The sequence below is a fragment of the Cricetulus griseus genome, chromosome X, assembly GCF_003668045.3.
Source record: "Cricetulus griseus strain 17A/GY chromosome X, alternate assembly CriGri-PICRH-1.0, whole genome shotgun sequence".
Classification (NCBI taxonomy): Eukaryota; Metazoa; Chordata; class Mammalia; order Rodentia; family Cricetidae; genus Cricetulus; species Cricetulus griseus.
The window spans coordinates 40332364-40357598 of record NC_048604.1 but is presented as its reverse complement, the minus strand read 5'-3'; the positions used below and the strand labels follow the sequence as shown (position 1 = coordinate 40357598).

General features: G+C 38.1%; 2 protein-coding genes across 5 annotated transcripts in view; both read right to left on the bottom strand.

Annotated features, from left to right (window-relative positions):
- Rbm41 (RNA binding motif protein 41) overlaps nucleotides 1-16022 on the bottom strand; it is a 55072-nt gene extending 39050 nt beyond the window's left edge. For 2 of the 3 annotated variants that reach the window (XM_027433561.2, XM_027433563.2), the window contains exons 1-5: nucleotides 15904-16022; nucleotides 12497-12613; nucleotides 11470-11662; nucleotides 10408-10612; nucleotides 8662-8733 (exon numbers count right to left, since the gene is read on the bottom strand). In XM_027433561.2, coding sequence (XP_027289362.1) covers nucleotides 8662-8733; nucleotides 10408-10612; nucleotides 11470-11662; nucleotides 12497-12613; nucleotides 15904-15911 — 595 coding nt within the window. In that variant the 5' untranslated portion in view covers nucleotides 15912-16022. The remainder of the gene's footprint in view (nucleotides 1-8661; nucleotides 8734-10407; nucleotides 10613-11469; nucleotides 11663-12496; nucleotides 12614-15903) is intronic. The other variant, XM_027433562.2, reaches the window with a different exon arrangement.
- A 4997-nt stretch (nucleotides 16023-21019) lies between these two features.
- Nup62cl (nucleoporin 62 C-terminal like) overlaps nucleotides 21020-25235 on the bottom strand; it is a 70456-nt gene continuing 66240 nt past the window's right edge. For both annotated transcript variants that reach the window (XM_027433558.2, XM_027433559.2), the window contains one exon: nucleotides 21020-22144. In XM_027433558.2, the coding sequence (XP_027289359.1) occupies nucleotides 22050-22144 (95 nt within the window). In that variant the 3' untranslated portion in view covers nucleotides 21020-22049. The remainder of the gene's footprint in view (nucleotides 22145-25235) is intronic.

Below are 25235 nucleotides of genomic sequence, written 5' to 3'. Positions count from 1 at the left end.
ATCTCCAAACCTCCAAAGGAGAATATGAAGAGTAAACATTTTTTTTGTGTCTGTATATGTTCATATGTACATGTATGTATTCGTGGGGGGGGGTACTCATGTGTTGGAGGGTTTGCACATACACGTAAGTGAACATACATGGATAGGACACAGCGGCCATCCACTTTGCTTTTTCAGACAGGATTTCTCACTGGCCTCAAGCTCCTCTAGAAGGCTAGGCTGACTAAGGCAGTAAGGCTCGGAGATCACCTACCTTTGCATCTCTAGCCCTGGAACTGCAAACATGTGCCACTATGCTCAGCTTTGTTCTGTGGGTTCTGGGGTTTGAACTCAAGTTTCTGTGTTTACACGGCAAGCACTTTATTGACTAAGCTATCTCTCCAGCCCAAGAATGAATCTTTAAAACAGCAACTCAACAGAAGAGACTCATCATAGAAAGGGATCCAAGGAAAATTAACAACTGACTTACCAGATATCATAAAGGCCAAAGGCATATTCAATGTGCTGAAAGAAAAATGCCGTGAACCAAAAGTTTTCATCTATCAAAACTACTCTTCAGAAAGTGGGGTAAGAAGAACTAGTAAGTAACTGGGAGATGACTATGATTAAAGTCCGCTATATACATACAAGAAAATGTCATAATCAAACTCAGTATTTTGAGAATATAATACATGCTAATACACAGTTTTTATAAAAATTATAATTAACAATGGAAGAAGAAATTCTCAGATAAAGAGTTCATTACCAGAAGACCTGTCCTAAAAGAAATATAAAACATTTAGGCCAAAATAAATGAACAGTGCATAATAATTCAGATGCAGAGAAAAAGCACTCATAAATTGGACTACATAGGTAAACATTAAACATGGTGTAAGTGTCTTTTCCTTTGCAACTATTTTTCATCCTATCTGATATAAAGCAGTAATTACAAAACTGCTACTATACTTGAAAATCTATACAGATGTAATCTGCATGATAATAGTACAAGTAAAGAGAACAGAAATATACCACATTTTAGACATGGTTAAAACTAAGTTGCCATTAAAGGAAACAGTCTAAGTATTGCTATTTGCAGATGATATGATAGCATACATAAATGACCCCAAAAATTCTACCAGGAAACTCCTACAGCTGATGATAAACACCTTCAGTAATGTGGCTGGATACAAGATTAACCAAAAAGAATCAGTAGCCAGGTGGAAGAAGAAATCAGGGAAACAGCTCCTTTACAATAGCCCTAAATAACATAAAATATCTTGGTGTAACTCTAACCAAACAAGTTAAACAACTATATGACAAGAACTTCAAGTCTTTGAAGAAAGAAATTAGAGAAGATATCAGATGGAAAGATCTCTTGTGCTCATGGACCAGTAGGATCAACATAGTAAAAATGACCATCTTACCAAAAGCAATCTACAGATTCAACATAATCCCCATTACAATTCAAACACAAGTCTTTACAGACCTTGAAAAAAAAAACAATATTCAATTTCATATGGAAAAAAACCTAGGCTAACTAAAACAATCCTGTACAATAATGGAAATTCTGGAGGTAACACCATTCCTGATTTCAAGCTCTACTACAGAGCTGCAGTAACAAAAACCATATGCTATTAGCACAAAAACAGGTGGATCAATGGAATCAAATCAAAGACCCAGACATAAATTCCCATACCTACAGACACCTGATTTTTGACAAAGTAGCCAAAATTATACAATGGCAAAAAGACAGCATCTTCAACAAATGGTGCTTGTATGACTGGATGTCGGCATGTAGAAGACTGCAAATAGATACATATCTATCACCCTGACCAAAACTCAAGTGCAAGTGGATCAAAGACCTCAACATAAATCCAGCTATATTGAACCTGACAGAAGAGAAAGTGGGAAGTAGCCTTGAACACATTGGCACAGGAGACAACTTCCTGAACGGAACACCAGTAGTGCAGACACTAAGATCAACATTATAATTAATAAATGGAACCTCATGAAACTGAAAAGCTTCTGTAAGGCAAAAGACATGGTCAATAGGACAAAATGGCAGCCTACAGAATAGGAAAAAATCTTCACTAAGCCCACATCTGACAGAGGGCTAATTTCCAAAATATATATAAAGAACTCAAGAAAGTAGAAATCATAAAACCAAATAATCCAATTAAAAATGGGGTATGGATCTAAACAGAGAATTCTCAACAGAGGAAATTCAAATGGCCAAGATACTCTTAAAAATGTTCAACAACCTCAGCCATCAAGGAAATGCAAATCAAAACAACTCTGAGATTCCATCTTACACCTGTCAGAATAGCTGAACTCAAAAAGCTTATGCTGGAGAGGATGTGGAGCAAGGGGAACATTCCTCCGTTGCTGATGGGAGTACAAACTTGTACAGCTGCTATGGAAATCAGTATTTTGTTTTCTCAGAAAATTGAGAATCAATCTACCTTAAGACCCAGCTATACCAATCTTGGGCATATACCCAAAGGATATTCAATCATACCACAAGGATACTCGCTCAACTATATTTATAACAGCTTTATTTGTAATAGCCAGAAACAATCTAGATGTCCCTCAACCAAAGAATGAATTAAGAAGATGTGGTACATTTACACAATGGAGTATTACTCTGCTGGTAAAAATAATGACATCAGGAAATTTGCATGCAAATAGATGGAACTACAAAAAAATCATCCTGAGTAAGGTAATCCAAGAAGACAAACATGGTATAAACTCATTTATAAGTGGATATAAGCTGTAAAGTAAAGGACAACCATTCTAGATTCCACAGACCCCAAAACAGGAGGGCCCAAGGGGTAACGTTTGGATTTCCGTGGGAAGGGTAAACAGAATAGATTTCGAGGGTGGACTAGGGGGGTGGGTGGGGATGGGAACAGGCGTGATAAGGGGAAAATGGGGGAGAGAGTACTGGAAGAGATGATTGGAAAAGAGAGCATTTCGAGGTGAGGTAGAAACCTAGTGCAAAGGAAACTCCCAGGAATCTACAAGGTTGGCCCCAGCTAAGACTCCTAGCAATATGGGACACATAATCTAAACTGGCCCTCTCCTATTAGCAGTGAAGGATTGAGACACCAACCCAGTCACATAACCTTCAACATACAATTTGTACCGCCTACAAGATATGCTGGGGTAAAGGTGGCACAGAAATTGTGGGAGTAGCCAACCAATGACTAGTCCAGCTTGAGATCCAAGAGGGATCCCACCCCTGACACTACCTGGAGCAGGAGGACCCAGAGGCTGGATAGCCCAGAGACCGAGGATAGAGCCAAACACAATTGGCAAAAAAGAAAGATGTCAATGTAATCACGTCTAATGATATTCTGCTATACTCATAGATGGGTGCCCAGTCCAACTGTCACCAGAGAGGTGTCATCCAGCAACTGATGGAAACAGAGGCCATAACCAAACATTAGTCAGAACTCAGGGAATCCTGCTGAAGAGAGAGGATGGATTGTAGGAGACCGAGGGGTCAAGGTGACCACAAGAAAACCCACAAAATCAACTAAACTGGACTCACAGAAACTGACCCAACAATCAGGGAGAAGCCTGCATGGGACTGACCTAGGCCCTCTGCATATATGTTAGGGTTATATACTTTGGTCTTCTTGTGGGACTCCTAACAGTGGGAGTGGGGGCTGTCTCTGACTCTATTGCCAGCTTTTAGGACCCTACTCCTCCTTGCCCATTCGTCACACAAGGGTAGGTGCCTAGCCTTACTGCAACTTGATACGCCATACTTGGTTGATATCCTGGGAAGCCTGCCCTTTTCTGTTCAGAAAAGCAGATAAGGGGGTCAAAGGGGTGGGGTGGGGGTGGGGGGGATGAACTGGGAGGAGAGGAAGGAGTGGAAATGGCAGTAAGAATGCAAAAAATACAAATAAAAACCATTTTAAAATTAAGTTGTCATTACTGCAAACTAATCTGTTTAATCTGTTAGTTGTCATCCTTAATTTCTAGTGAGAATCTATTGTCATCAGAGAAGCATTGTCCAATAACTGATGGGAGCAGATGCAGAGACCCACAGCCAAACACTAGGAGAAGCCAGGGTAACTCCACATAAGAGGAGGAGGAAGGCTGGGCAGTGGTGGCGCACACCTTTAATCCCAGCACTTGGGAGGCAGAGGCAGGTGGATCTCTGTGAGTTTGAGGCCAGCCTGGTCTACAGAGCTAGTTTCAGGATAGCTAGGGCTACACAGAGAAACCCTGTCTTGAAAAATAAAATAAAATAAAGAGGAGGAAGGGCTGTAGGAATGAAGAGGGGTCAAGGATGCCACAAAAACAGAATCAACTAAGCAGGGCCCATAGGGGCTCACAGAGACTGAAGTGACAAACACAGACCCTGTAAGGGTCTGAGCTAGGTCCACTGCATACATGTTATGGTTGTTAGCTTAGTGTTCTTGTGGGACTCCTAACAGCGTGAATGGAGGATATGTCTGACTCCTTAGCCTGCTCTTGGGGCCACTTTTCCTCCTAACAGGCAGCCTCATCCAGCCTTGTTATGAGAGTTTGTGCCTAGTCTTATTGTAAATTGTTATTATGTATTCTGTTGATATCCCTGGGAGGCCTGTTCTTCTTTTTTCTTTTGAAGGGAAATGGGGGAGAACAGTGGTGCAAGTGGGAGGGGCTGGGAGGAGTGGAGGTAGGGGAAACTGATTTGATTTCACACACACACTGATGGGGGTGGGTGAGAGGGAGAATAAAAAAGTTAACTAAAATGACATACTAGACAAATCTAATTCCACAAATGAGTAAAATAATAGATGTAAATCCTATCTTATCAAAATAACCTAATACATTAAAATAAGCAAACTAAAAACTTCAATCAAAAAGGCATGAGAAGCTACACCCAGAGTCTCAAAAATACAGTTGCCTAAAAAAGACCTGCATGATACAACCACTAACTGACATGCCAAAATTTGCAACAATAAACAGGCTTTGCATATAAACACACAAACACTCACATCAATTAATGTATGCTTGCACATAAATGCTGTGCAACACTAAAAGGACTGATCAGGTTCTCTATATAAACAAACACACAAACACATACACACATGAATTTAAGAGGGAATGGAATTTAGTTTGAACCACTCCTTATCTGGTAGAACTATGTACTTTTGCATATTTATAAATTTCCTTTGTCTTATTAATATTAATTTTCTTTTATTTCATTTAAAATAGAAATAATGAGTAGATATCTTTAGTTTTTCTTCTTTTGGTGACAAATTTCAGTCTTTCACCACTATTATAATATTAAGTATTAACATAAATATAACAAGATAAATTCGGAAAGGAATGTGAAGGTTAGCAAGTGGGGAAGAGGATACTCCTTTGAATAATTGGTGCTCAAGCATTCATGGGAAGAAAGGTCAATCTCACTCTAGATCTCATGTTATAAAAATGCCACGTCAAAATGGATTACAGATCTAAATATAAAATGTGTAATTATAAAACCACAAGAAGAAAATACCAGAGAAGGTCTTTTACATCAACAGGTATTAGGGAGATTTCTTAATTCTTACACAGCCATATGTCTGCACATACAACTGATAAACTTGACAAGAATTCAAAGCATTTTCTCTGAGGAGCAAGACCTATATAATAAAAGCTAGAAGATGCAGTTGAAAGAACTAAAAAAAATCAAAAATGACACAACAGATAAGTACTCACAATCATTTAGAAGACAATAGTTTTCAGTCCCCACTAGTCAAAGCTCTCTACAGATTCAATTCATTCCCTTAAAAACTGTCAATGATTTGATTTTGTAGAAATAAAACAGTCTACTCTAAAAATACATATGTAATCTTAAGGGACTACCAAAATAATCAAGACAATGTGAAAAAATTACTGTATTACAGATTATTACTTCCTGATTTCAAAACTTACAACAAAAATTAAAAGAGCATGCTACATTCCAGGTGTAGAGGTGCACGCCTTTAATCCAAGCACTCTGGAGGCAGAGGAGGGTGGACCTCTGTGAGTTTGAGGCCAGCTTGGTCTACAGAGTGAGCTCTAGGACAGCCAGGGCCACCCAGAAACCTTGTCTCAAAAAGAGGAAAACAAAACAGCATGCTTTTGGTATCACGCCAGACACATACAGCACTAAAGGGCCCAGAAATAAACTCTCATCCATATGGTAAATGATCTTTGAACAAAGCAGTAAGATCAATCAGTGCAGAAAGAACAGTCTTCAAAAAATGACCCTGGGAAAATTGAATAGCAACAAGTGACAGGATCCTTATCTTAAGCCATATGCAAAATGTAAGTCAAAATGATCAAAGAGCTAAACAGACCAAAAACTGTAACAACTTAGAAGGTAACAGAGAAGAAATGCTTTTTTATATTGGATTTGGCAATAACTTCTTAGATATGCTAACAGAAGCATAGATAAAAGGAGAAAAATGAGAAAACAGGCATTAATGGATACTATGAAGAGTAAAAAGCAGACACAGAGCAAGAGAAAATATTTACAGATCATGTATCTGAGAAGTGATTAATATCTAGATACTTGAATGGATATTTATTCAGAGAAGATACATGGCCAAATAGTATATGATGAAACAATAAATAGCAGCACTTATTAGGGAAATGCAAATCAAAACTATAATGAGATATATCATACTCTTTAAAGTAGCAATTATCCAAAAAGAGAAAACCCCCAAAATAACATGTGTTCCTGAGCATTTAGAAAACTTGGAACTTTTGTGCATTGCTGGTAGGAATGCAAAATGACAGTCTGTATAGAGCACAGTAGGGAGATTCATCAAAAAAACTAAACATAGAATTATTCTAAGATCCAGCAATTCCACTTCTGTCTATGTACACCAAGAACTAAAAGCAGATATCAAACATTTGTACACCAATGTTCATACCAGAATTATTCACAATAACTACAACATGGAAGTAACTGAAGTGTCCACTGATGAATGATGTATATACAATGTATGTATATACAATGTATGTATATACAATGGAATATTATGCAGCCTTAAAAAGGAATGGATTTCTGACACATGCTAAAATATGAATGAACAACCAAGACATTTACACTAAGTAAAATAACCCAATCATTAAAGATAAATATCGCATGACTTTATTTACATGAGTTACACAGAACAGTCAAATTCATGAAAAGTAGAACGGAAGTTGCTAGAAGGGAGAGGGTATGAGGTAAGACAATGCTTTGAATGTGTATAACTTAAAAAGCTCTAGAGATGGGTGGGGCTTAGAGTTACAGAATATGAATATACTTAACACCACAGAAGCAAATACTTAAAATGGTTAAAATAGTAAATTTTATGTTATGTAAATTAAAAACATATTGCTACGAGAATGAAATGACAAGCTCCAGACTGTGAAAAAATATTTGTAAAGCACACATCTGATAGAAGACTGTGTTTAGCATATATAAAGAAATCTCAAAAGTCATTAGGAAGGAAAAACAATCCAATGATAAAACGGCAAAGATGTGAACAGAAATTTTAGCAAACAGGACACAATGATGGCAAAAAAGCACATGGAAGATAGATGCTCAGCATCATTAGCCATAAGAAAAGGCACATTGAAACAACAAGGAGGCATCACTTCACACCTATCAGAACAATCACAATAAATACTGACAATACCAAATGCTGACAAAGATGTAGAGCAAGTCAACTCTCATACACCATTGGTGGGAATGCAAAATGGTACAGCCACTCTGGAAAATGGTTTGGCAGTTTCATATAAAGTTAAATGTGCACTTACCATATGACCCAGTAATCCCACTTCTAGATATTTACCTTAGAGAAATAAAAACTTATGTTCACACAAAAACCTGCACAAGAATGTTAATATCAATATCATTCATAAAGACCATAACCTGGAAAACCCAAATCCACTTCAATACATGAATGGATATGGAATATCCATACAATGAAATGGGACTCCACAGAAATGAATGAGTTATTGATATAAACAACAACTTGGATGAGTCTCAAAAGCATTATGCTGAGTGAAAGAAGCCAGCCTCACAAAGTTACACACTGCATGATTCCATTTATATGACAGTCTCTAAAATATAAAGCAGAAGTAATGGAGATAAGTGATTGCCAGGAACTTGGGGGCACAATGGGAGTGACTCTAAAGAGGGAGAGTATGAGAGTTTGCCTGAGTAATGGAGATGCTCTCTCGCTTGATTGTGGTGGTGGATACATGAAATCTACATGAGTTATACAATTCACAGAATTGTACACCAAAAAAGGCCCCATGCAATTTTACTGTAAGTTCATTTCAAAATAAAATGCTAGTTATAATTATCATCATCATCATCATCATCATCATCATCATCATCATCATCATCAATAGTTACACTGATTAATGATATTCAGAATTATTTGTGAAATGGGATCTAAAATTCAGCAAGGACAATGTAGGTCTGGTACAATAAATGTATAGAAGTAAAAACAAAACTAAATGTAAAATCTTGACAAGTTCTACTAACTCCTCTCTTCAATATTTCATATCAGGACAATATGTTTTCTCTAGATGGTTTCCTATAAACATTGTCATATAGTGAATATGGAATTAAATAAGTGCTCAACTTAGAAGTCTGGGACCCTAGTTTACATTCCTAAATCTAACACTGTAAGAAAACTCTCGACTTGCCTTTTGTGCCTAATTTTATCTTCCTCTTCATTGAGGTCATGTACTTGTCTGCACTTGTCTTTTTGTGGTATGCTGTGAAGGTTTAAAGCAAGGAGTTTCAAAGATAGGAAACAGAACAGAGATACACACACCCCAACCCCCCACCCCAATAACAGGTACTGCTCTGATTTCCACATACTACCTCACTTAATCCTCCTAACAACTCTATATCACAGCTACTATTGCTATTCTCATTTCAGAGAAAGAACTTAAGTATAGAAAGGTAATGTGATCAGCATTTCACAGCTAGTAAGTGGGGGAGCCAGGCTTTTCCCAGGCAGTCTCTTTCCAGAGCCTCTGATCACAGTCAGCATGCCATAATGTCTCTCCACAGAAAGCTGTTCATTTGTTCCTTTCTCCCTTACCATTGCCCTGGCACCTGTACAGCCTATCTTTAACACACCATTCAATCACTTGCATGACTTTAACCTATAGACCTAGTTCTGACTTCTCTTCTCAGCTTCGCTGCGTCCATCATTTCTGCAACAATATCTGCATGTGCTAATCCTGCCATCTTCACAAACTCAATCTGTTTAAATGAAACACACCATCTTTTTTCAGATCCCCTAAAGACTTCATTTTACCTACTAAGTTACACAGCTTTGAAATATCTGAGTTAGCTCGCCATATTCCTTGCCACTTCATTCTCAGTGATCTTCGTTCACTCTGTCAGCAGGCTTTATCAATTCTTCTTGTCATATCACACACAACTAATTCCACCTCTCCAGTTCCACTGTCATCATTCCAGTCCACATGTTGGTAAGTCTATGACTTCAATGCCATCCTCTCTTTCCTCTCTCTAATTCTCTTTCTTGGCCACCACATTAATCATTTCCAAATGCAGCTTTCTCATCTTACTATCTTCAAACGTATTAACTGAACAAACTAACTCCATATACCTCTATATTATCAAACAAATAAGAGCCAAAAATTCTGAGCTACCTTTTCAAAATGACACCAATTAACAACCACTCACACCAACCTTTGCAACTGTCTAATAGATAGGGTTAAAAGAGTATTTAAATCTTACCTCTTCTGAGGCCTTTAGTCACACCAATTAAACTCTGAACTTCTATGGCACTGAACCAGTTTATCTAGCATCACTGCTAAAGGGTATATGTATGCATCTTCAAGCTGACTAGTACAAGGCTAGGAACCATTAAACTCTTTCTGCATACCTTCCACCATGCTGAGTAAAATTAGCTACAAATGAATTCTTTCTGGTTAAGACATACTGTTTATGTATATATTTTACATCACTCTACAGTTCAGTCTAAAGACCCATCACAATCTCACTTTGGTTCCCTTTCATGTGCCAGGCGTTATTCCTTGCCATTCCCTGTTTCACTGCCACGCTGAACTACTCACTGTTCCCTACATATAGCAGATCCTTTCATAGTATGGCTCCTATCCATTCACTAGCTGTAATGTCCTTTTCCCTTTACATAAAAAATGCCCGTTGATCTGTTAAGATAGTACAAATGTCAACTTCTGACTCCCCCAACTAGATTTGGATGCTGTGGCATTTATTAAACTCTATAACACTTTCAATGGTGTCATGCAAGTAACTATACACATATTAGTGTCACTCATGGGGCTATATATTTCTCAAGAATAGTAACATCTTGTCTTCCACTAATTTCCCACATCTAATGCTATGATGTTAAATGTTAAAGAACATCTTAAGAGTCAGTGAGGATCCCATACCTTGGTAATAAAGAGCCCTAAGGAAGGAGTGACGATCAGTTCCCTGAAATAAGGACTTTTCAATTTCCATTTCTCGTCGGGTCAGTTGTTTGCTCTTTGAAAACCTCTGTGGCAGGCAAAGGATGCGCTGGCGCTCTGAGATTCTTTCTTCAATATCTTGAAGCCGTTTCTGTATTGCTTCAGGATTTGCCCTCAGCTTTGTCTTCTGAAACCAGGGAAATTAGATGCTTTATGTCAAAAAGCACAAAAGGAAATCTGAGACTTCACATAAGAAAGAAGATGGGAAAGGCCCAGAAATTAAACATGTTCATGTAAGTTTTAGTTAAGGGTTAGCCAACAATTTTTTAGACAATGTTTCTATCTTCGAAAAAAAAAAAAGGAAGATTCATATTCAACATTCAGTTTCATGAAAACTAAAAAACAAATGTTCTCGATGACAAAGGAAGCCATCACCATGCTGGGGAGTTCAGCTGTGCCTACCTGCAATTGATCATCCCAGCAGGACTGGTTGATGGTTTGCACACCCCAGGATAGAGGCACAGAGTTGGCATGAGATTTTTCTCTAGGGAGGGCTTGTGGCTATAGGAAAGTCCTCATTGGTGTTGGGGAAGGCTTTCCAGGTACATTGCAAAGGAAGGTGCCCACATCATTGCAGGGGGATGCCCACACTCCTGTAGGCAGTCCTTTACCTAGGCTCTGTAAGGAAGCTCAATAGAGTCATTGGTTCTCCATGGTGAACTTCAGCAGAACTGTGCCTTAGTTTGTAGGTTTGTTGTTGGAAGGAGGGGTAGATGTTGCTTTAAGTCTCCCTTGGGGAAGGATTTTTTTTTTTTTTTTGGTTTTTCGAGACAGGGTTTCTCTGTGGCTTTTGGAGGCTGGCCTGGAACTAGCTCTTGTAGACCAGGCTGGTCTCGAACTCACAGATATCCACCTGCCTCTGCCTCCCAAGTACTGGGATTAAAGGCGTGCGCCACCAACGCCCGGCATAGGGAAAGAATTTTATCAACACATACACACATACATACATGAAAATACATCTTTTTAAGAAAACAGCTTTCTTACCTTTTCACCTGACACATGGCTTTTCCAGATCAATATTTCTGTTTCATTGAGACCTAGTTCCCTGAGAGAAGCAGTTTCCTGATCTTTTTCATGTAGTGTCTGGAACTGAGACAAAGTCATTGTCCCAGCCACTTCCTTCCCAAAGGGCCTGTACATAGTACCCGGGGCAAAGCTCTCTTTCTTAGAGACACATCTGCAAAACAAAACAAGAGAATAAGAACATCTTGTGGTTTCAATTGACAGTAACCACATTACAATTGTGATGGGGCCTTCCATTATAAAGGGTCCAGTGAAGCTCATAGGCAAAGTCTCTTACATTCTTTTGCCAGAGTGAAGCACCGTGGCAACAAAATGGAGTTCCATGAACAGTTCCCAAATATCCAGGACTAACAAATGACTAAATTAACAAAGTTTACTGAGTACCTGCAATGCATTAGATGCTGTGTTCTGTTCTAACAGTTAACAGTAAAAAGAAAACAAAAATCAAGAAGCTAGAGAGATGGCAAAACAATTAAGGGCTCTTATTGTTCTTGCAGAGGACCTGGACCAGTTCCCAGTACCCACAGGACAGCTTACAACCACCTATAACTCCACAGTTCCAGAGGATAGAAAACCCTCTGGCTTCTGCAGGCAGTGGTACACATATGGTTCACATAACTACTCCTCCCCACAACACACACACACACACATACACATACACACAAATCTTGTATAAAAAATATCAAAAGAACTGCCACCAATATAAAGAATAGCAGAAGGGGGGAGATAGGAAATGACCATATAGAATTATAAATGCCATGTTAGGGGAAATGAACTGTGCTATACTAGGACATGGTACTTGGTCTAGGCTTACTAAGATATAGGAAGCTTCCTACAAAAAGACACAAATCAAAATCTGACCCATATAAAGAGATCCTCCAAAGGAAGTAGTTGTGTGAGTGGAGTGCTCCCATCAGGCTTTAAGAGGGATGTATAACCTGCCAGTGAGGGTCTATTATAATCTCCCTATTTGCGGATCAATACTCACTCTTCAATGGAGACAGAGGTATCAAGTTGATGTTGAAGGAGGCTCTTCAGCTGCCTCTCACCTTCTGTTTCCAGCTCCTCCAGGACATGCTCTTCATTCTTCACACAGCTATTTACCCTAGAGCAGATGTAAATCACAGACACACACACACACACACACACACACACACACACACACACACACACACAAAGGGAAAGTAGAAGAGACATGTAATATGAAAATATATTCTCCTCATTTATATTATCTATCAGTGATCCATTTGTTCAAAGACATTTCTTCAACATTCCACTGCCCTGAGTATTCATTACACAAACATTTACTAAATGTCTATGTGCACAACATGCACTGTGCTAGCTACTTGAACTGGCTAGTTTTACGTTAAATAACACAAGCCAGAATCATTTTGGAAGAGGGAACCTCAGTTGAGATAATACCCCCACCAAACTGGCCTATGGGCAAGCCTATGGTACACTTTCTTGACTGATAATTGATACATGAAGGCCACACTGTGTGCGGTGCCACCCCTGAACTGGTGGTCCTGAGTACTATAAAAAAGCAGGCTGTAAGCAACACTCCTCCATGGCCTCTGCATCAGATCCTGCTTCCAGGTCCTGCCCAGTTTGAGTTCCTGCCCTGACTTCCCTCAGTGATGGACCATGATCTGAGAGTTGTAAGCTAGAATTGAACCCTTTCCTCCCCAAGTTGCTTTTGGTCATGGTGTTTTGTCAGAGCAATAGAAACCCTAACTAAGACACTGGCTTGTAGAAATTAAAGATATTCCAAGCATAGTTTTGACCAAAGAATTTGTAATATATTTAGGGAGAAGATGTATATACTCTTGTGCTGTGTGCATGTGTCTACAAAAGAGAAGGAATCTGAATAAATGATGATAGAGAAACAGGCCCAAATTAGGAAAAAGTTTGCAGAAGAAAGTAGTAAATGGGAACTAAAATGGTAAAGGAAATTTTAGAAAGGTATTTTTTTTCTTTTTTGGTTTCTTGAGACAGGGTTTCTCTGTGTAGCTTTGGAGCCTATCCTGGCACTCACTCTGTAGACCAGAGCTGGCCTTGAACTCACGGAGAGCCACCTGCCTCTGCCTTCCAAGGGCTGGGATTAAAGGTGTGCACCACCAATGCCTGGCTCAGAAAGGTATTTTTTTTTCAGAAAGGTCTTCTTAAATTGGTGTTTGAAAGACTGGGTGTGACGAAGAAAAGAAGTGGGAAGCCAAACATGAAAAGGCAGAGTCACATACTGTGGCATAATTGGAACCTCCATTTAGACTCAGGCTTTGAACAGCCTTAAATATATGAAGTAAGGGATTCTGGACCAAACCTGAGCACATAGGTATCAGAAAGCAATTTCTCACGCCATTAGGTGTCAAAGAATAAGCAGTGTTTTAGGCCATATGGATTGGAAAAGTTCCAGACTATCGCAATAATAGCAGAAATACAAAGTGGGAATTAAACAAGAGTTCTTTTGGATGATGATGTTAAGAAAGTAAAATAATAAATAAGAACATTCAAATTTTAAAATGTTGGTACAGTTTGTCATCATGTTGGTACCAATGAAAGAAAATAGCTCCAGATGGAATAAATGCCTAGGAAAGGGAAAGTCGGTGTCATTAATACCCACATCGAGTTGACTACCTCTTACTCTGAAACAATGGCATGAAGTACACTTCTTAGACACTGAGTCTGAGGTAATAACAAAAGTGGCTGGCTAAAAGGAAAATGAATGATGACACATTCTTACAGGGAGGACAGCCTGATGGTAAACACAGAGAAATCTTAACACCATCTGTGTACACAAGATCTGAAGACATTAGAGAAGACATTCTGAACAGCAGAAAATATAAAGAGTATCTTAATAAATTCTACTCTAGACACTACTGTGTAGCAAACCACATCATGGCTGTGAACTAATTTCAAGTTATTGAAAACTCTTACTCAAGTACTAAGAAATAACACAACCATTTAATCATATAGTAACCAGAATAGAGAAAACAAACACAAAAGTGAGTTAAATCCATAAGAAAAAGAAATATAATGTTTCTTACAAAACAGATAAACATTATGTTTCTTACAAAACAGACCTTGTCTACTAGGGTTTATAATAAAATATAGAAAAATCACTAATTATATGATTCCTATAAAGACCTATAAATTCTAAAATAACTTACTTTGGAATTAAGGTTAAAAAATCTTTTTAAGCCTTTCCATCTTTATTATTTAGAATCCCAGTTATTGCTAAATTTAATTTTAAAAATGAATAAGCATATCAACACAAATGAATCTATAGAAAAATGTTGTGTTAAAAAAAGCCTGCTACAGAAAAAAAAGACAGTATGCTTCCATTTATATAAGGCTAAAAACAGATGAAACTAGAATATTTTGTTCGGGGATTAAGCTCATATGTGGAAACTATATTAAGAAACAAAACAAAAAAGGCAAGGGAGTAATTGGTGCAAAATCCTAGCTAGAAGGGGGAGAAGCAAACAGGGAAGAGCCAGGAGGGCTTTTGAAAGGTTTATATGTGAATGATGTCCTACTGCTTAAGCCTGCACAGAGGACAGCCCTTTACGATTGTTCTTTAAGCTATACATCCGATCCATTGGTTTTCACGTACGAGGTATGTCATCACAGAATAATTAAAATGTGGTTTTTAATTGAAGCAGGGGAAACCAATAACTTAGAGAAAAAAAAAAAAAGATCAGGAAACTAAGAAAGCAGAAAGCATTCCTAAACATGTTAGTCGTGCTGCACTGCTCCAGAGTGAACATTCTCCTGCAGAGTGAATACAAAACTAAGGTGGATCCTTCTTGAAGGAGTCCTGTCCTGTCAATAAGTGGAAGCTCTAGGTCTAAAGGAGGATCACCTCAGGATCAAGGGGTCTTTTACTGCGGAACCGGTAGGAGAAACTGCCCTGAAGCAATACTTTTCTTCTCCCCAAACACATCGAGCCGGTTTTGTGCTGAATGTGGAGAAATAAACTATCACTCTCTAACTTTAAGATCTGAAAACATGACCCTGTGTGACGACCCCACTAAGTCTTTTAATTCCAAACCATATAAGCGCCCGCCCTGAGACCCTCCGGAGGGTGAGATCTAGGGAGCGCCGGCCAGGGAGGAGCTGGCTTGCAAGTCTCCAGAGTTAGGAATGTGATAGCCAACAGCTCCAGAGGCCTCTGCCCCAGGGAAGCATTCCAATGGAAACCTGCCTGGCCACGGCCCTTCCAGATCTTCACCCAGCACACTTGTCCGGCCGGCCTTCCCTCCTCCCTTCTCCTTTGTCTTCGAGCTTGAGAGAGCCCGCCCCTCGACAAAATGTCACATCCCAAACAAAAGGAAAAAGCCATTTTAACAAAGTAAAAGGTGAAAGTTGCCGCCCATAACTCGAACAAGCCCTTACCTCTTCATGTTTCCGCAGGCCCCTAACTTGGGCAAATAGGCCCAGACCTCAACTCCCAGAAATCTATGCGGCAAACTTGAAGGCTATGGCTTTAGAGCTAGGGACTCTGGGAATTGTAGTAACGCAGAACCATGTGGCCATGGAAAGAGAAAGCCGGTATTGGGTGACCAGGATAGTGTAAATTAAAGAGGCAGGCGGATCTCTGAGAGTTCGAGGCCAGCTTGGTCTCCAGAGCGAGTGCCAGGATAGGCTCCAAAGCTACACAGAGAAACTCTGTCTCGAAAAAACAAAAACAAAAAAAAACAAAAAACAAAATATAAAACAAAGTGCAGTGACCATCTGAACTCCTCCAAACTATCAAGGCCATAAACAAACGAAAATTCTGAGACTCTGTCACATTTATGAGGAAACAAGAGAAAAATGATCTTTAAGTGTATTGTAGGATTCTAAAACAGAAAGATGACACTAGGCAAACATAAATAAACTATGTTTTTTATTTAATAAGTTTCATTAGATGTGACAAATATCCTGTATTCTTAAGATCTTAACACTAACTGAAACTGAGTGGAAATGTATGGAACAGTAGAGTATGAAGCTTTTATGTAAATATAAAACTTTTAAAAATAAAAATTATTATTTTTTGTAAGTGCCACTTTCTTTACTTACTATATAGGAATGGGTTTAAAAACGACAATACGTGGTGTTTTTTGTTTTGTTTTGTTTTGTTTTGACATTCTTGTGAAACCCGCACTCTGCTGGTAGGTAGATACATTGTTACAACCTCTGCTAAGGGCAACTTTATATCACTATTGAAATATAAATGCATATTTCCTTTAAAACAATAATTCAACACATCTACCAATACTATCCTCAATACAATAAATACTCATCCATCTATGCGTATTACTGTTCAGTGCTTTCTATAGCAGAAAACTGGCTTGGGGGGGGGAATCTTAAATATCTAAATGCATTCCATGAAATCTATGTATGATGAAAAGGAGGTAAAGCCCTCTGGATTATTACAATCTTGAAAACATACCTAGTGAAATAACAAGTTTCAGAATACTATATAGTACACTTACATTTGTGTTAATGGTGGAATGTGTATATGCCTGCATATGCATGAAATATTTCTGTGAGAACATATGACAGTGAATGTCTCCAATTAACAGAACTCAATGGTTGAAGGACAAGAACAGAAAGAAAAAATACAATGAAATTTTTCATGTTTTGCCCCTATTGAAATTTTTGTCATTATGTTGAGAAAGGTGTTTTGTGTTTGTTTTTTGTTTTTTTTTTTTATGAAGCTCAAATTGGCCATTAACTTGTGATTTTCCTGCCTGAGCCTCCCATATATTGGGGTTACAGGTGTGTGCCACACATGCCCTTATATCCTTTGAATTTTTTTCTGGATTTGGGGGTTTTAGAAACAGTTTCTCTGTGTAACTGGCAGTCCGGGAACTCTCTTTGTAGGCAGGCTGGCTTCAAACTCACAGAGATCCTTTTGCCTGTGCCTCCCAAATGCTGGGATTAAAAGCATGTGTCACCACCACCTGTGTCTGTCCTTTGAATTTTTAACTGTATGACTGTCTCACCTGGCATATCGGATGGTTTTGTGTGTCTTGACACAAGCTAGAGTCATCAGTGGAAGGAGCCTCAGCTGAGGAAATGCCTCCTTGAGATCCAGCTGCAAAGCATTGCTCATTTAGTGATCCTTGGTGGGGGGCAGATAGTGAGTGGTGCTATCCCTGGGCTGGTGGTCCTGAGTTCTATAAGAAGGTAGGCCAAGCAAGCCATGGAAAGCAAGTCAGTAAGAAGCACCCCTCCATGGCCTTTGCATCAGTTCCTGCCTCCAGGTCCCTGTCCTGTTTGAGATCCTGTCCTGACTTCCTTCAGTGATGAACAACAATACTGAAGTGTAAGCCAAATAAACCTTTTCCTCCCCAACTTGCTTTTTGGTCATGTTGTTTTGCTGCAGCAATAGAAACGTATAATTGATTCTTTTTTTAATTAAATAGAGCCCTTCTTATATCAGGAGACAGGTGAGAAAAAAATCTTGTAGACTTTGGGGTTCACACTACTTGGGTTTAGATTCAAGTTCTTGGTTATTGACAATATACCATAACAGAGTTTTGAACCAACCTGGGTATTAAATTTTTGTTTTGGTTAAGTTAATGGAATATGAGTTTCAGTAAATTTCTTTAACTGGTTTAATTTAGCTTCCTCTTATGTAAAATGAGGATACCTCATTGATTCTTGCAATCCCCACAGGGGTCACAGTATCAGCTATTTATATTACAGTTCATAACAGTAGCAAAATTACAGTTATGATGTAGCAACAAAAATAATTTTATGGTTGGGGGACACCACAACATGAGGAACTGTATTAAAGGGATGAAGCATTAGGAAGGTTGAGAAAAATGAGCAATGGTGTGGCTTTATGTAAAATAATACTTTCATATGATTTTAAAGCTTTTCCATGACAGAGTGGATACTTATGAGTAAATATTCCTAGGTTATCCAGTAAGTTCAGACTTGTTCAAAGTTCTTGATACTGTCACATTCAAGTCATTGAAAGACCAAAGAGCAACTAGCTACTGGGACATAACAAAAGCTTCATAACTCTGCACTTCTTGAAAACTTCTGGTATATTTAAAATATCATGGCAGGTATTAAGGTGATCCAAAATCTACCAAATGCAAATGCCAGCGCTCTAGAAGCACCCCAATAAATAAATGCAAATACAACATAGTCACTTTGTAGTTTTGACATAGAATAGAGAATGCATGTAAGTATAAGCAAAATGTGGGGCCCATCCTCTGTGAGTTAGGCGTATTCTTTAAGGAGGTGGGGCTTAACTCTGCCTGACAAATTTGCCAATAGGGGAATGGAAAAACATACCAAGGTTGTTAGTGTGCTTGAATTCTTGGAAAGGTGGAACATTTTACCATCACAGTAAATTTGTCCAGTTCTAATAAAACATAGTCTACAGATGCTGCAGGGACACACATTACAAAGCATATCTACTAGATGGGTGGGTGGAGAAGGAATGGATAAAAGACAGTTACATGGCTGTGGAATTGTAAGTGGAAAACAAGGTTGTAGGAAAATGTTCTATGTATCTGTACATAACTGCAGCGAATCCAAGCGGTAGGTTCCAAGGGATGTTGGGAAAACTTCACTAGAAGGAATGCCATTGCACTTCTAGCTCTGCCAAACTAAGATGAATTAGCTATTCCATTTTCACAACATTCCTCTCCCCATCTTAAAAAGCATATTAGACAGTCTGTAAAAAGCTTTAAGACCTTCAGAGTTATGTAACATATCATGAGTTATTTTCAAAACTTCACCTAGCAAATTTATGACAAACTGAAAAATGTGCCAATCTATAAGATTAATTTAGTTAAGCCAAAACTTCCTCTTTAACAAGTAAGACATGTTTTCAGAGTGTTTCCTAAAGGGGCTTTGTTTGCTGTATACTTCTGATTCTACCACATGGAAAACATAAAAAAAATCAAAATCTTTTCTTGAATCTATGATCATCTAATATTAAGAGCAAAGAACCATGCATGGCTTTCAAGTCCCTCAAGTGCATCCTTCTTAAAGGAGAAAACAAATGACTATATGTCGAGAAGGGGCCATGACATTACAAATGTAAGAACTTTCCTTCAGTTAATATCTGAGTTAGCTCACAATGGTTGCCTTCGTATTATTGGTAAAATGGGTTAGCTAACATTTAAGCAATGTTGTATCTTTTAGACAACTTAGAACCAGAGTCTAATGTACTTTAGGGGAGATTTAGTCTAAGGATCCAAATCCAGACAGGAGACTGAAGGTTACTGGATTAGTCTGGAAGCCACATGCCACTCTCTAGATTTGTTGTTGTTTTTCAAGACAGGGTTTCTCTGTGGAACACCTCTGGCTGTCCTGGAACTCACTTTGTAGACCAGGCTTGTCTCCAACTCAGTGAGATTCACCTGCCTTTGCCTCCCGAGTGCTGGGATTAAAGACATGCACCATTAAGCCTGGATTAGAATCTTTTATGTACTAGGGGTCAAAAATACTACAAATGCCCCATGAAAGGCTACTCCCTCAGTGTAGATACACAGAGTTTGACAATCCCCTGTGGAAGGCCTCACCCTCTCTGGGGAGTGGATGGGGGCGAGCATGGGAGGATGGGAGGGAAAGGGAACTGGGATTGATATGTAAAATAAAATTGTTTCTAAATAAAAAATAAAAATAAATACTACAAATCCCAGTAAAGATAGCATAAACAGGGCTTTAGCTTCCTCTCTACTTTATATAGACAATTTGCAAAAAGCCTCTGCCAGTATTTAAAACAGAGGACCACAAAACTTAGGAGAATTAAAACCTAGTTTATTCTCATAAAACACTTGGGGAAACACGAATCATGTTTTCCTTTTTGTAGAAAAAAAATGCTGTCCAAGATGATTTTTTTTCTTCAGTGAATTAGGCAAACATAAGTTTAAAACCAGAATTTATGTAAAACATTATATTGCCTTTACTGAATGTGGAACCTCACTTATATGTGGGCTATTTATACAAGAGTTTTTTTCTGGGGAAAAAATGAGGCCTTTGTCCTTATCTAGGACATATTGGTAAAAATATTAAAATACAGAAATTTGAGATTACTTAAAATTCTACTCAAAAGTGTCTTAACCTTAAAAAGTCTGTAAGATTTAATAGTCTGCAATATTCTCTCATTATCCCCCCTTCTCTCTCTGCATTAAAGATTGAAGCTTGTCCATGCTAGGACTTTGGGCCCAGACAATATTTTATTCTTTGAGACAAGTTCTTATTTAGTTGAACTCAGCCTATAACCTAGGCTGGCCTTGAATCTGTGATTTCTCTCTCAGCCTTTTAGGTGGCTGGGCTTACAGGCCTATGCTACCAACTCCAGTTCACCATCTGTAATTTTGAGTGTTGACAAAAACTTACCAAAATAACTAGTAAATGTTTGTATAGGTGGTGAATCCAGAAGTTCTAGTATTTACCCTACTCATAAAACTTAGCATCACGAGTTTTCTTCTGTAACATGAACAACCCTTCAGTGTGGTCATGTGTGATATTGAAAACAAAAATTCAGTCCAGTCAGTTAACTTTTAATCTGTTTATTTTCACTTTTAGGACATCACATTATTAATGACTTAATGAAATACACGAGACTGAGATGTTTTAGCTAAGAAGAAGGCTTATTTTTTCCTTTAAGAACATAAAATGTTACACAAAAAAACAGGTCCAAACCATATGCTAAAACAAAACAAATGAAAATCAATCTCCAGGATACCTAGGTGTGGTGACACTTGGAAAATTGAGGCATGAGGATTGTAAGTTCCAAGCCAGCCTAGGTTATACAGTGAGATTATGATCAAACCAAACCAAACCAAACCACTGAGGTATCTATATGTAGTCAACAGTAAGTGAATCGTCTGGACCTTACTCTTAAAAGTAAAATAATTCAGCACTGGGTATATGATCCAAGAGTGTGGCACTGGGTTTGATTTCTAGAACCATAAGAAAAATAACAGCCCTAATTAAATCCCTAATCCACAAAAGCATATTACCTTCTCTGAATTCCTGAAAGACACTTGCTTTAAGTGATGATACACTTCCTTTCATTGCCCGTATTGTCTTTCATAGGTAAAAAATCATATCTCACAGTAGACAGTAAATTTCACTTGAGACATTACAGTATACAGCACGTTATGTGAATGACAACAAACGCCCAGTAAAGACTTGGTGGCATGTACGTTTTGGCAAACAACTTCTCACAAATAAGTAGAAAGTTGGTGTGTACAGGTGATAGGATATAGACTCTACATGAATAAGATATAGATTATACACAAAAAACCAATACCTAATAGGTAATTGCCTGGGTAAGGGGATTAATACACCTTTTACTTAAGTCTGGATAAGTACTCGAGCCATGCCCTCAGCGTGGATTTTATTTCATTCTGAAAGAAAAATTGGATGCTTCTCTTTACAGTATTTAAATGAAAAATAATCAGACCCATGCACAAATTATTGCAATCAAAGATAAGTAGTAACTGTAAATACTACTCTATTTAATAGCATCAGAATTCAGGGTTTATGAATAATCCAAACAGAGTGGGTTTAGGTGATAGTTAATCGAAGGCAATCGTCATATTGTACTCCTGCTCCTTGCGACGATACTCCTCAAAAGCCTTTGTAACCTCTTCTACCTTCTTCTGCATTATGCCTACAGGGGAAAGTCATACAATCATTAGGCAAAGTCACATTCCATGGACACAACAATACACCCTCCCCTCAATTATGACATGGAAATCCTTACATCTCAAGGTTTTAGAAAACAAGAGAGAAAAAATTCATCCTTTTTGAAACTATGAAACAGTAGATGAGAATAATATTTATTTGTTCTCTTTAGCTTTTGGACAATAAAATCTACCTCAAGTTTGTGTTTTGTTGGAGGGAGTATTGACTGTTTTACTCATCAGTTCCTAAAAGTACAACTGAGGGTGCTCAATAAACTGAACGAATAGATTTTGGTAGGTCTGAGTTACCTATATGATACGAGTTCATAGGGAATATTTACATTTCTGTTGTTTTCCAATGATTTATTTACCTTGGTGGTTTTTTAAGTTTGCTCAGGGGCAGTGTACTGCAAAATGCCATTAATAGCATATCAAACAGTACTTTTCTCGAATGAAAAATAAGCTGTGGAAGGAAGTATATTAATCAAAGATTTTCTACAAAAATGTACAAATAAAACCGGACATTAATGTTTAGTAGGAGAGAAATAATAGCTGGTACCCCAGAGGAAAGAAAAGTTTTGCAAAATAAAAACTAAAAATTTAATCTTTATTCCTTTAGTCAGCCAGGACAGTCTCAATGTTAACTCAGTTTTTAAAAAGCATAATGCCTCATCTTATCATATGACATATATGCATTCTGCAAGAGCACAGGGGTAATTTAAATCATGGTTATCTGCTGAAGGGCCAGAACAACAATGACTAAAGAGCTTGACTAAATTAATCTCTTCTTTTGTTGTAATAACAAACTGCAGGGTGCAGATGCCCCCCTTAAATAACTCTTTTAATGTGATAGAAGCATAAATGAGCAGTACAATGAGCCATTAACTTCAGACTAGAGATGTCAACATAAGCACAATTTACTAATTTGCTGATTGATACATATTAAATGCAAAGGAGTACATTTATAACAATCTTAAAAATCAATAAAATGTCAAGAAACACAAGTCAGCATTATTAAGAGAGGCTCACTATAAACATTTTGTCATGTCTTCTAATTGAATTCCCAGGACTACTTCTGTATTAACCCACTTTAAATGTTTCAGGACTTTCACTCATTAAGGGTAAACACTGCACATAGTACTTACTACCCAGAATTCTGGTCCCAAGACCAGCATTATTGATTGGTTTCTGTCACATCATAGTAGAGATAAATTGTTAGCAGTAGTCACTTTGAAGAAAATATACCATAAACATATTTTCATTTTTAATAATATACTGGGGCTAGAAAGATGGCTCAGAGGTTAAAAGCAGTGGCTACTCTCCTAGAAAATCTGGGTTCAATTCCTACCACCCACATGGCAGCTCACAACTGTCTGTAACTCCAGTTTCAGTGGATCCAACATCCTTACACAAACATACATGCAGGCAAAACACCAGTGCTTGTAAAGTAAAAATAAATTAATTAAAAAAAATTAAAAAGCCAGGAAGTGGTGCTGTATGCCTTTAATCCTAGCACTCACTAGGGAGGCAGAGGTAGTCAGATTTCTGTGAGTTCGAGGCCAGCCTGGTCTAACAAAGAGAATTGCACATTCCAGTACAGCTGGGACTGTTATACAGAGAAACCCTGTCTTGAAGAATCTCCCCCCTGCAAATACTGAAAATACAAAAACAAAAATTCTATTCCCAAAAGGAAACTTGGGAGCAAGGGAAATGTTCAAATATTAGAATGCCTGATGTTTGTACAACTCTACAGACTTGTCTAAATGGTCAATGGCGAAGATTATATATTTAGGCATGAAAACTCAACAATATATTTTCATAAACATAACCTGCATTATGATCACAGCCCTTGACATGCTAGCATGGATGGTGGATTTCACAAGGCCACACCACTAGATAAAGAGCTATAGGCAGTCAAAGGCTGCTGAGGCAGGGAGAGTTAGTTTTTCTTCAGGGATGAGCCACCTTGATAGTTAACCCAATCCCAAGTGCCCAGCCCTAAACGCATGTACAAGGAGCCACACTAAATGGACACAGTGGGTTTTACACATACATGCATGCATGTACACATGCACAGTCTCCTTTCTTAAACACCCCAGGACCACCTGCCCATGGGTGGCACCATCCACTGTGGGTTGGATATTCCCACGTTAATATCAAGAAAATGTACTACAGACTTGCCTACAGGAAATCTGATGAAGGCATTTTCTCAAATGAGGTTCCTCTTCCCAAATACTAGTTTGTGTTAAGATGACCCTCCTCCAAAATCACAACAACAACAAAAACAGGACATTGCCCCACCAAAAGATTTTGGTAAAACTGCTTCCAGCCCATCCACTGATTTGGGGATATATTTTCTTTCATGCAACTTAGGCAGACTTGCAAATATTTTAGACAATGCTATACAGAGACTTTCCTAGAAGATTACAAAAAGAAGAAATTTTGGTCATTAAATTCAAACAGTTTTTTACTGTAAATAATACTATTTTTAAAATGTGTTAGTTACACATAAAACATTGGATACTGCATTGTTACAGTGTATCACTTTCTCCTAGAAAAATAATTGGGGCAGTGGGAGAAAAATTATCTGGACAGAAAAATGGTCAGAAACACAAATAGACAATTTACTAGCTGGTGTGTAGATTTCTTACAACTGTTTTAAAATACATGTTGAAAGTGACCCAAATGATATAACTTGGACCAGAATAATATTCTTACATATAAGTTTTGTCAAGAAATGGTTGTGGTGGCGGTGTTGCTGGTAATTGCAAAGGTAGTAGTAGAAGGAGTGCCGAAAATAGCTCCTTTAATGAATGAATTGCTAATAGAAATACAAACTACTTCATCTTATCTGAAGGTCAACACACACGTGCACTCGTGCATGCAAACACACACACACACACACACACACACACACACACACACACACACACACACAGAGGCCTTTAAAACAACACTGCTTCTGATTGAGCATTTTAACTTGTAATAATTGTATTTATATCTCCCAATCATGGTGTGTAGTAAAATCACCAACAGAGGATCTGAAGAGATGGGTCCAGTGGTTAAGAGCAGTTGCTA